Consider the following 12,307-nt stretch of genomic DNA (forward strand, 5'->3'; position numbering starts at 1 on the left):
AAATAATTGTGATCAAGCAGCCACTGCTGCAGATTTTTTGTAGTCTCCTCCAAAACAGGGTACTGGGCCCAGTAAAAAAATCAGGTTCCTTTGCACAGCCAACACATGCTACCTGCCATAGCTGATTAGCAAGAGGCCAAGAAGACTCAGAGCCACTCTCACTAAGACCCAGGACAGAGGCTGAAATATCAGGATCATAGCCTGAATGTCCTGGACTCGCAGTGACAAGGGAAGGTCCAAAACACTACCATATAAAGAATGGATTCAATAAAAAGGAGCCTCTGCGAAGATGTTGAGTGTGACGTACCGAGTCGATAGTGAACCCAAATGATGTCTGGAGGTTCCCTTTCACCTGGAGGTGGATTACGACTGACTGTGCAAAGCTTCCTTCAACAGCCACTCGTCAAAGTACATAAAAAACGGATTCCCTAGCCTCTGAAGGTGTGCTGCAAACTCTGTCATCATGTTCGCGAATACCGGAGCTTCACTGGTGAGACCAAGGGGAGCAAGGGAAATTGGAAATAATTCTGGCCTACTTTGAACCGCCAATAGGCTCTGTGGGGCTACAGGAAGGGCATATGAACATAGGTGTATGCAAATCCAAGGCCACCATCCAGCCGCCTGAATAAAGGGCTGATAGAACCTGGGTCAAAGTGAGCAACTTGAATTTGTCCTTCCTCAAGGAGACATTAGGAGGGTGAAGATCTAAAATAGGATGAAGGCCTCCGTCATTTTTCCACAGGAGGAAATGGCAGGAGTAACAGCCAATCCACATTTCTGGAGCCAGAACCTTCTTTATCGCTCCTCTGGCTAAAAGAGCCTGCTCCTCTTGTAAAAGGATAGACAGTTGCCCCTCTGAAAGCCTTTGTTATGTGGGTGGAAGATGCACTGTGTCAGAAAAGCATCTCAGGGCATAGCCATGTTGAACAATCTGAAAGGCCCATCTGTCAGCTAATATGCTCTGTCACCCATGGAGAAAAGGTCTGATTCTGCCTCTCACACTGTGGTTGTGTGCCACTAATGGCAAACTGAAGCGGTTTGGAGGACGTTCTTGTAAAGTTTGTTGCCCCTAGTGGCTGTCTACTTGACACCATCCCCAAAAGGACTGAGATGCCTGTACTAGGGGCAATGGGACAGTATGACAAACCTCAGTAGAGTCCCCGAAAGGGATAAAACTGCTGAGGAAATTAACTACCAGACATAGAATGGCTGAAGGAACATACTTTGGCCCAGCTCTGTTTAATACATTCCATGGCCAAATCAGCCTTCTCGCCAAAAATTTAAGTCTGTGGAAAGGCATATCCATGAGTGATTTCTGCACACCTCCAGAAAAGCCTGTGTATCTTGTCGACATGTACCACAGCAGAAACAAGCTACTTCCAACTGCTCTGCCCAGATACTTTGTAGCATCCACTCTGGAACGTGTTAAATATTTCACTGCACCCTGAATGGTTTGAGTAAGGGAGGCCCAAAATGTTTCAGTGACTGCCGGCAAGATCTCGCAGACTAGGGCACAAAGCACATGTTAGTACTGCTCTAACAGGCAGCTGGGACTGACCAACTACAGGGCAGGCTGGCAGATGAAAACATTAGTTTCTAGAATGTCTCAATTCTCTTTAACTCTCTGTTGGAGAAGAGGAGGGGTCATAAGGAAATAAATGGGGTTAACACTGCTCTTGGTAGCTTTACCCGCCAGACTTTCTGGTGTAGAGTGTTGTGTTAAAAAGTTAGGGTTGTCTGGTGCTGGTCAGTGGCATATGGCTACCTGCCAGTTCACGAATGGGCAAGAACAAGACTCAAGGGTCCAGTAATGTATCATTCGGGGTTTCACTGAATGGCAGTAGAAGTTCAGAGGAAGCCAGTACAGGTTGCATAACTTCAGTGAGAACGTTTGTCTTAACTTCCACAGAAGGAAGTTGCAAGTGGAATCTGTCTGCTGCATGGCACGTCCCAATAGCAAAAAAATGCTGTTCCTCTGTTGATGGTCTAGAGGGGAGAAACCAATCCAGTGTATGGGGAAGTGTCCAACCCACTGGCCTCCTGTAAATCCATTTAAAAGATGTCATCCTCATAATGTGGGGGTAACTCATCTCCATCATCTGCAAAGAATGGCTGGCTCTGGTCAGGGATCACTGACAGAATATAGCAAACACAAATATAGTGTGGACAAAATATTGTGACAAAAATATCAAGGACCAAAATATCGAGAAAGTAAGTGCAAATAGGCAAGAGAGTCACAGACCCATGTTGATGAGGCACAGAAAATAAGAACCTGACTTCAGTGGTGAGTGTCTAATAGACTCTGGTATTATCATATTTGGAAGGTACAGTGCTGCATGGCTGCACTAGAAAGATAATGCCGGGGAAATGCTTTTTCGGACCACAACGTAGCCTGGAAGGATAATTCACGATGTGAGAAATCTGTGGAAATATGTATCTATCGGAAATATTCATGCTGAATCATAGTTTACTGTGGCAATAGAAGAGAAGCAAACAAGTGGACATTACTAAAGAAACAATCTTATTGGTCATGACAACCACGGTGGCTGATTCCAATGAGCAGTTAGTTCACTGAAACACTGCACAAGTACAACCTTTCTATCGCCATACTTATTAAGAAGGGTAGAGGTCAAACAGCCAGGCATTTAAAATGTACTAAGTGAAGGAAATGGTTTTATTATAAGATTAGAGGATGTCCAAGAACTGACTCGCTCAGAATGTAGTGCGTGGCTTTAAATTAATGGAGAAACCCTTCGATTCGTTTTTGTCCCTGTAGCCGGTTGGATATTGAGTAAATCAATTCATGGCAACAGTTCATGCAACTGAACTGGTGACAGATAAGACCTGAGTTCCAGGGGGTTAGGTGGGTGCCATTCTCTCTAGAAAGAATGACGTATAAGAAATAAACATTCTTAGGAAAGGTACCTTTGGCAATATCCCTAAAAAAGCTCAAATTATAGAACTGATAAATTGAAAGGTCAGTCTACAAATAAGAATTGCTCTTTAAAGGAAGTTGGTATTTTGGCTCTACCCACACTGATAACGCAATGTGGTTATCTACTTTAGAAAGTCTGGCATTCTAGAGTGCAGCTCCTGGTGTGAGGAATACCCACCACCTTGCACTTCAAATTCTCCAGAATGTCGAGGTATTCTAAAATGTTTGCAAGACTTTATCCAATTCGACAACCCTAATGTATTGTATTAATACAGCTGTTTATGGCTTCAAAGACGCAATGGAAGTGCACTGTGCTCCTTTCAAGAGGATGTTATTGCATTTGGAGGAGAGGAGGGTGAGCCACTGATCGCTCGAGCCCGGTTAGTGACTGCAGATGCCGCTTATGTGACATGGGGGACCAGGTTTGAATCTCGGCCTCGGCTCAGCATCCTGTCAAGTCAAATATCCCTAAGCTGAAAAAAAGGCAACTAGTGTGTAGTTGAGTACTTTATATCTGTGGGCAAAGTCCGTGCTATGTAAAACTGCCAAGAATAAAATGTAGATTCTGCCTGTTGCTCATGCTCTAGTATCATCCTCGAATAATTAAGGACAAAGCACCAACCTTTGATGTCATAAACAGATAGCCATCTATTTTTCAACTAGAAACATTGGGGTCAATCCCAGATTCCTTGCTTGACCAAACTGTATGATCTTATTATATTATAATATTATTTTATTTTCACTATCACATACGAGAGCACCTTCAAATATGCGAGTTCGGGGTGTGCTCTGTACAAAACCTCTCTTGTGTTTGAGATACTAGTCTACAATGTTGCTCTACCTATGATAATATTCTAGGACACAAATGGGGTGCACATAACTACTGACTTGCCTCTTAGTTCTCTAATGAATCGCACTGTCATCAGAGATATCATCTGCTGCACTAAGGTGAAACGCTTCTGTGTGTTAAAAAAATGCTTTCTTGGAAAATTTGAAGACACCTTATCATACCCTAAACAGGATATGTGTTGCTTTCTTTACATACCAAACATTTTCCAAGCTCAGTTCATGCACAGGCTCTTAGAGCCAAAGCCAATCCTTGGCTCACCTTCACTGTTAATTTCTTGGCTCACCCACCTCTAATTCAAAGCCTTCAACTAAATTAAATATTCTAGCTTTGTTCCATTTGGTATTTACAGTAGATTTGGTAAACCAAGACAAAGACTGAAAGAGTGTTAGCAGAAGCAAGAGGCTGCTCTAATGAAGAAAAATGGCTTAGGCACCTTCTCAAAAACTCGCATTTCAGGAACATACAATATCTCTGCATTTAATACCACACATTCCTACCCAACGAGTTACCTACATCTCACAGACACACAGAAAAGATCCAGGAAACTGCTCACCCTTCTTAGGAGGTGCCTTGGAGGAGGAGGAGCTGAAGAATTTCTTCACAGTGGTGACTTTGCGTGTTTTCTCATTCGTTTTCTTTTCCTCAAACTTGGAGAAGCCGAGGGCCGGCTGGCCACCCTGTGCCCCCTGGGTGCTGGCGAACGCCGCCTCCTCTTCTCTCTGCAGTCTGTAATCACGGCAGGGCACCATTAGCAGGCGTAGGAGTCACACAGAAAACCACATTATGGAAATCAGGTTTCTGGTTCGCATTTTCAAAGCGTAAACCATATTCCGTACACTCTAAATGCAAATCACTTCTGCTGTCAACAGTGGACGTCTAAGTTTAAAAACTGGTTTAAAATGACAAACGATTCGAAATCGGGCTGCGGAACGAATTTCACCACCCCATTTCATGAAGCGTGCCCCATTTCCAAACCATCCCTGGCAACTTGTTTATAGGGAAAACGTGGAGGCGTGAGACTGATCAACTTTCACCAATATACGGAGGAACGTACACGTGGGCTCATCCAGGAAGAATTTAAGAAAAACGCAGATAATCTCTGTAAACATTCTGAAACTATGACTGGATTTTACTCTCTCAGTTGAGGAGCCCAGTTTGAAACAAAACTGTGACCGGAAGATACAGCAGTGCGTTCCCTGGCTCTGCGAGGACATGGCAGCAGGAGCAGAGAGGTACCTTAACACAGACTCTCCGTCCGGCAGTGATCTCGAGTGTTGCAAGGACTGCTATAGCGCTGCGCTACCGATAGTGAGCGCTATCAGAGTTCGAGTGCCTTGATTAGTATGTCACAGTGAAGAATACGTTTTACTAATGTTTAGTTGTCACAATCAGTAGACTGAGTGTACTTTTTAAAAAACTATTTGTATTGACATTTTATTAATAAACATATAAAGAGTATGCACAGTAACACCGTCCATTATAACCAAATCTATCAATATATCTCTTCATAAGATAACCGGTGTCGCTGTGCTGATTTCCAGAAGAATTGACCCCATAATGTACAACATGGATTGTCTTGGGGATTACTTGAAATATAATACAGTAAAACCAAAAAACCAAAGTAAATGAAAAAGCCCTCCAGCCCCTCCCCCCACGCCCCGTGCGTTCCACTTTCTCTTGTCGAAAAATACTCGAAAATACAGATTAACTAACCCCCGTTGTTCAGCCCCATGCTGACCATTGTGCTTGTCAGAATCCGAACGCCCACCGATGCCCGTTGCACCCAGCCCTGGGTCGCAGCGCTATAACTAGTCTGTACCTCTATAAACCACTGTTGCTGCCAGGCGGCAGGCCGCGGATCATGGCATCCCACGCCTGTAGGCTGTCCGCCAGGTTAACGTCATGTCTGACTTTCGTCATATGTGCTTCCTCAACCCCAGCCTATCCACCATGTGACGCAGCCAGTCAGTGGTGGTGTTGTGCGAGTGTGTGTGTCCCTTTAAGTTTCAGGCTCAGCAACCAAATGGCTTTTTTATTTTTCCTAGCAGGCACCAAACCCAGAGAGCAGTGTGTTCGCTCCCTGGGTATCGCCCAACCCGTAGTACTATGTGAGCACCTCAGGACCTCATCCCAGTAACAAACAATCTGGGGACAGTTCCACATGACATGAAAGACGTCCACCGCTGTGTAGCAGTTGTTTAGGAGAGAGATAATTGATGTGTACTACATTATATCGAGTGAGCTCAAACCGTGGGTTGGTAAAGACTTCCCCTCCATGTATCCTAACACATTCCACGGCCATGACTGGGAGGTCACAGACCTGTTGTCATGTTTCCTTAGTCTTAAGGGGGAGTTTGGGCCTATCCGCCTGCAGAGTGTGGTATATATGAGTAACGAGTCTCCGTCCTCTGGTGAGCGTCAGCACTGCAACAAGTGTCAGAGTAGGGTCAGGGGCATTCGGCAACCCTAGCCATATTTCTCGCGCTGAGGGCCCCATTTTGGAACAATGAAGCAATTGACCTGTGCCCAGACCAATTGTCTCTGTGGCCTCCTGGAGGCTTATAAGCTGGCCCGATAGATATAAGTCTCCCATGGTGACTCAGCCCTCCTCCCACCAGCGAGCTATGGCCATGGATCGTTCCATTTTCAGCTCCAGCGCATAGGGTGGCCGGTGAAGCACTATCTGAACTGCCTCTTCCAGAGTCTGCATATTGGGGGTTGTTAATAAGCTGCTCTCGTGTAAGCCATTAATAGCAGCTAGTGGAGTCTAGTGTGCAGAGGCAGGGGTCGGAAAGAGCAGAGATCTTCGTTAATCAGTACAGAACCTTCAGGGCCAGCGCCTATCTTTCAGGCACACTACGTTAGGTCTGGAATGACAAAGCACCGGAACAGGATGGATGCATACTGGATAAATCTGGACAAATCTCTTGCCTCCCCTGAAATCATACTCCACGATGACAAGGGATATTTTAACCCCTACTCCCACTTAACCTCCAACCTTTCATACAGGCCATTTAGATTATATTCTAAAGTTAGTGCCTTTTCTAGTAGATGTATTGGGTAGGCTCTTTTCTTTCATCACATGTAAGAATTTAGAAGCTGGTGTGGTCATATTGTTGAATGTTCTTGTATGGTTTGGTTTCAAGGTAATCAAGGCTATGACCTTCTTGGGTGATGTTGTGGGTTTTCCTTCTCATGGATTAAACATTCAGTCCTACTTCTAAGGCCTCTTCAGTGAATTATTTACATGAAGACAACTTACTACAGATTGCCAAAACGTTTATTTGATGAAAACCCACCGACAAAATTTTGCTTGCCATTTGTATTTTGCTGCCTTGCTGGAATTTGCTGCAACAAGTCTTTCTTTCACGAAGGATTTAAGAGGATTTATGGCAAAATGAGGATCACTATCCAAGGGAGTTGGAGTGTTTGCCCTTTCACTGTAATTATATGCTGTATAAGGAGACATTTGTATGTGCTGTTATTGTTAGCATTGGTAATGGTCTACCGCAAAGATTCTGTAACCGCTTACCATTTGGACCACGTGTCAGTTGTTTGTGTACACTGATGCTTCTTTAACTTTGATAGGGAGAAGTGGCGCATAAGCTTCTCCTAAAGCACGTTGGAGGCATACTTCTATGTCACTCACTAGAACGTACTCAAATGTCATCGTACGTTTTAGATCATTCTAAGTGTTGGCATATTACGCACAAGGTGGCCGTATTCAATTGGGCTAAGCGGACTTTTCAAATACACCTAGGAAACTGTTGAAGTCTTCAACAGTTCAAATTGCTTTTTAACCCACGTGGATCGTCAGCACATCGGTCGACTTTTGTTAGCTGGTCAATTCGGTGATACTTGCACATCTTTCATTCCTGAAAGTAAGTTTGGCTCCTTTAACTATAAAATTCATAGTGCTATACTTCGTTGTGAGAAAATTAATGTCAACTTAGTACACTATTCACAAGCGACGAAATGGCCACTGCGAACAATGTTGTTCAACTGTCTCCATTTCTTCAAAACCCACTATATCTTGCAAGAAGTGGCTCAGAATTTTTGAAACCCACAAGGTAGTAATTGACGCTACAAAACACGATGCTGTAAGATATACTGCTTTACTGTTTATCAATGCCAGGGAGGCAAATACTTGCTAAGCACTAGCGGTCAATGGCCTGGAGGACCGCTGAGGGTCCTATCCTGCAGAGCTGGCTGTCAGTATTTCTCAAATGGGCTAGCTGTGAGGGGGCTGTGTTGTAGAGGGAGTCTAACAGGGGTCTGAGACCTGGGAGATGGTCAGAAGCTTTAAACCAAATACTACAGGACATACCACATCTGGGGAACAGTTAGCATTTGGTGCACCGTGAGGCTGATGGGGCTCACCATGAGCAAACTTGACTGGGTGGGAGACCCGTGAAGCAGGGGTACACCACCCATAGTTGACAGGACCTCCCGTCTTTAGCTGCTGAAGGTGGGAAAGGGGCTACTGACACACAACCTCACCAACACCCTTGACTCAGCAAAACATCACATCGCGTATCTCTAGCAGGGCTGTTAAGTGTTAGAAGGTTCTATTTTATAGTGTGTTGACTTTACTGTGTTAGATGTTAAGTTCACCTCTGTATCAAAAAAAAAAAAATAATAATACAGAAACGTCTAAACTCCACCAATGTGGATGGTATCCCATGAAAACTGAAATACAGTGAAACAGTGAAGAGAGGGAAATGACAGGAAAGCATGTGATAAAACCTTAATGCAGAAATCAATACAATAATTTTCAGAAACAAAACCCATTTAGGGGAGGCAGGTCTGCAATTTACAGGACAAAGAAGCACCAGCATCAGTTTTTGGCTCATGGAATGAGTATAATGAGGCTACCGCTCGTATGGCAAAACAGTACGCTGACGAACTGTCAGTCATGATCCGGAGACACAATTTCTTCAAGAGAAAGCAGAATATGGAGGATAATGTGGAGGCTTATTTAGCAAGTTTAAGGGTTTTAGCTGCAAAATCTGAATTTGGTAGCAACCTTGAAATGTATCTCTACAAGACCAACTTGTCTTTAATTGCAGCAAAAAAAAACCAAGAAAGGATTTTGAGTTGTAAAGACCTGTCAAATGATGAAGTTAAGGACATAGCTAGAAATATAGAGAGTTCAGTATTATCTAGTAAAGTTCTAACTAATGATGCAAAAGATCCAACATGCATATGTAAAGTGAGTTGTGTGAATGATGTGAGTGTGTGTCCAGTGTCTCTTGCGAACAAAGTTACTTAGAATCCAGACAAAAGAGGTTGTTATAGATGTGGTTCTATAAATCACTTGAGTAACAGTTCATCTTGCCCAGCACAAGGGAAAAGATACAACTTACGCAGGAATTCTGTATATTTTCATGTGGTTTGTCACACTGCCAATCCAAGTGTTAATGTCAACACAGATAGTTCAGAGGATAACATTTTTGATGATTTAACTAATGTTGTTTTAACAGCTGATGTTAATATAATGAAGTAGAAAAGGTTTGAGGGACCTACCTGTGAAGCTAATATTGGCACAGTAAATTTAAACGTAATGGCTGATTCTGGATCACCTGTCACAATCTTGTTGGATGTTAAATTTTCTAAAAATTGGTGTAAAAAGCTTTTGAAATCAACAAATTTCAATCCTACATTTTTGGGAAAATTTGATACAACTATATTGAGGATGTTTTGCAATTTAAAAGAAGAGAAATATTTACAAACAAATATGAAAAAGAAAGAGATAGCATGGGTTGGCAGGATTAGAGGAGATTAGATCTACTGTTAAGATCCTGTTGTTCTAGGTGACCTACCTGTGTTGTGTGTGGATGACAAGGGAAAGACTGGTGACATTGATACTTTGTTGTTGAATTATGTCTGTGTGTTTGAACATGAAGTTGGTTGTGTGAAAGGGTCTGAACACAAGATAAAATTGAAGGCAGAAGTAACACCAGTTGTTCAGAAATTAAGAGTAGTGTTAGGGTCTGTGATATCGGAGTTGAAAACTATATTAGATGATGTCTCCAGAAACGAAATACTCCTATTGAGTCTTCAGAATGGGTTTTTTGGCTGTTATTGCCAGAAAGAAATCTGGAGAGATTTGCTTGTGCACAGGGCTTTGTGCTTTGAACAAACATATAATAGGAGATTGTCACCCTTTACTCCAACAACAGGACATATTGGTCTATCTTGGTGAGTGTATTTTTCCAACAAGGTGGGTGTATTTTCCAACTATAGATAAGCGATCAGCCTATCATCAAATTCCACTGGCAAAAGAATCTCAACATCTAACTACTTTTGTAACACCTTTTGGTAAATACAAGAATTCACGGATGCCATTTGGTTTGGCATCCGCAGCAAGTCTATTCTAGTGCATGATGGAAATTGTGTTTGGTAATCAGAATAGTATACAAGCATTCCAGGATAACATATTACTATAATCCAACAGTGTGGAACATCATTATGTGAAATTAGAAATTGCGTAAAAAACTTTGTTGAGACATGGAATGAACATAACTAAAGACAAGTGTAAGTTTTTAACTAAATAGGTTGATTACCTTCATTATTATAACTAAAGCCAGTACTAAGCCAAAGTTATCCTTGACTGATGCTTTACAAAAGTCACCTGTTCCAAAATATAAAGATGTACTGAGATCATTTTTACTTCTTAGTGAGTATTATGGAAGGTCTGTGCAAGGCTATGTGTACCCAGTCCGGCTACTGCATGAACTTTTGAAGAAAGGATCAAAATTTGAATGGTCAAATGAGGTTAATGAAGCTTTCAACACGATTAAAGGGTTAATTATAACAGCTCCTTTGATAAACACCTTTTGTTCAGGATCTTAAAAGCATCATTACTGTTGATGCAACTGAATTTAGCTTAGGGGCAGTTCCTAATCAACTGTCTAATAGTAAAGAACAAACAGTAGCATTTGCCTCTCATATACTGAAAGGGGCGGACACTAAATATAGTACTATAGAAAGAGAGCCTTCAGCCTGTTCTTGGGCTGTTGAGAAATTCAAGATGTACATTTGGGTTAAGAAGTTTGAATTATATACTGACCACCAACCTCTTATTTATATTCTGGGAACTGGTTAATCCAATAAAGCCTCTGTGAGGTTAGCGAGGTTACTATCTTGTTCAAAGGGATTTTACTTTGACATTAAATGCCCAACAGGTAGAAAAATGTACGAGCAGAATGCTTGTCATGTATGTCTATTGACGATGAATAGGAACAACCTAGTGAAAATGTTCAGGATGAGGATGGTGAATGTGTCATTACAGTTATAGCTGTGACAAGCAATTTGAATATCACTGAGAATGAATGGAATGAATGCTATGTGAAGGATGTAGGATTTCATGGTTAAAGGTAGGCCACATGAGAGAATGCTTTCATCAGATTCAAAGAGTTTCTCAAGCAGCTGCATAGCTTACTATTGTCAGTGACAGTTCTTAGATATCAGCTTATCTTTATAGAAACATATTGTTATTAGGCAGTTGAAGGTTCCTTTCCACAGTCCTTCCTCTAACAGTTTGGTTGAGATAGCGAACAGGCTCATTGAAAAGGTTGTACAAACAGCAGTGATTTATTGGTGACAAAATACTTGAAGGAAAAAGGATGGAGTTATAATACTACTTCACCTATTACTACAGGTTTATTCTGTGTTTCTGTTATTGAGAGGTAGGAAACCTGATTCCAATTTGAATCTTGTATGGATGAAAGGAAAGTATTACTTTGTGATGACACTTGGATTTTTTAAAGATAAGCAAAGGGTTCTGTTGAAGCAGAATGATGGTGAATCATGAGATGCAAAGAAGTGCATGTTGGTGTTGGGCAATGTATTTTGATCACAAAAGTTTACAAAGGGGTAGAGAGAGATTCAAAGTATTTTAGTCCTGTCAACATGGTGAACGTACTTAGATCTGCTGTGTTACTATGAGATAAAGGATGGTGGAATACAGGTGCTATTTTGAAGTTATCTGACAAACAAGTCCACCTTATAAAAAATAGTGTGGATAGTATTGAAAGTGACAATGCAGTTGACTGGTATGAGTGGACTCCATAACATAATAAATCACACTGTGTTTGTTCAGGTGATACAGAATCAGTGGTTGAACACAGCAATTCTAAGGCTGCTCAGTCTAATACTGAGATGAGGTGTAGGTGATCTAAAGTGAGGAGTGCCTGTGAAATTAAGAGATGATGTTGCCTTTTGAGGGGTTACTCTTTTGTGTTTATTTCTTTATCGTGTTTTACAATTTTATGTATGTTTTATTTAAGTTTTAGTTAATTTGTTATAAAGAGTAAGATGTTATATTCTATACTTGATGTCTTTTCTATTAGTTGTGTTGGGTAGTTATTTTTCTTCACATGTGAGATTTTAGAATCTGGTGTAGTCATATCGTTGAATGCTCTTGTATGGAATGGTTTCAATGTATTCGAAGATCTGACCTTCTTGAGTGATGTTGGGGTTTTTCTTTCTCATGGATTACATTTTAAATCCTACTTCTA

General features: G+C 41.7%; 1 protein-coding gene across 1 annotated transcript in view; it reads right to left on the minus strand.

Moving 5' to 3' along the window:
* The window catches only part of RABGEF1 (RAB guanine nucleotide exchange factor 1), a 236,280-nt gene that overhangs the window by 145,036 nt on the left and 78,937 nt on the right, over window positions 1-12,307 (minus strand). Inside the window, exon 3 of the mRNA XM_069226871.1 lies at window positions 4,339-4,511. Within this exon, the coding sequence (XP_069082972.1) occupies window positions 4,339-4,511 (173 nt within the window). The remainder of the gene's footprint in view (window positions 1-4,338; window positions 4,512-12,307) is intronic.

This window comes from Pleurodeles waltl, chromosome 3_2, assembly GCF_031143425.1.
Source record: "Pleurodeles waltl isolate 20211129_DDA chromosome 3_2, aPleWal1.hap1.20221129, whole genome shotgun sequence".
In the NCBI taxonomy this organism is placed as follows: Eukaryota; Metazoa; Chordata; class Amphibia; order Caudata; family Salamandridae; genus Pleurodeles; species Pleurodeles waltl.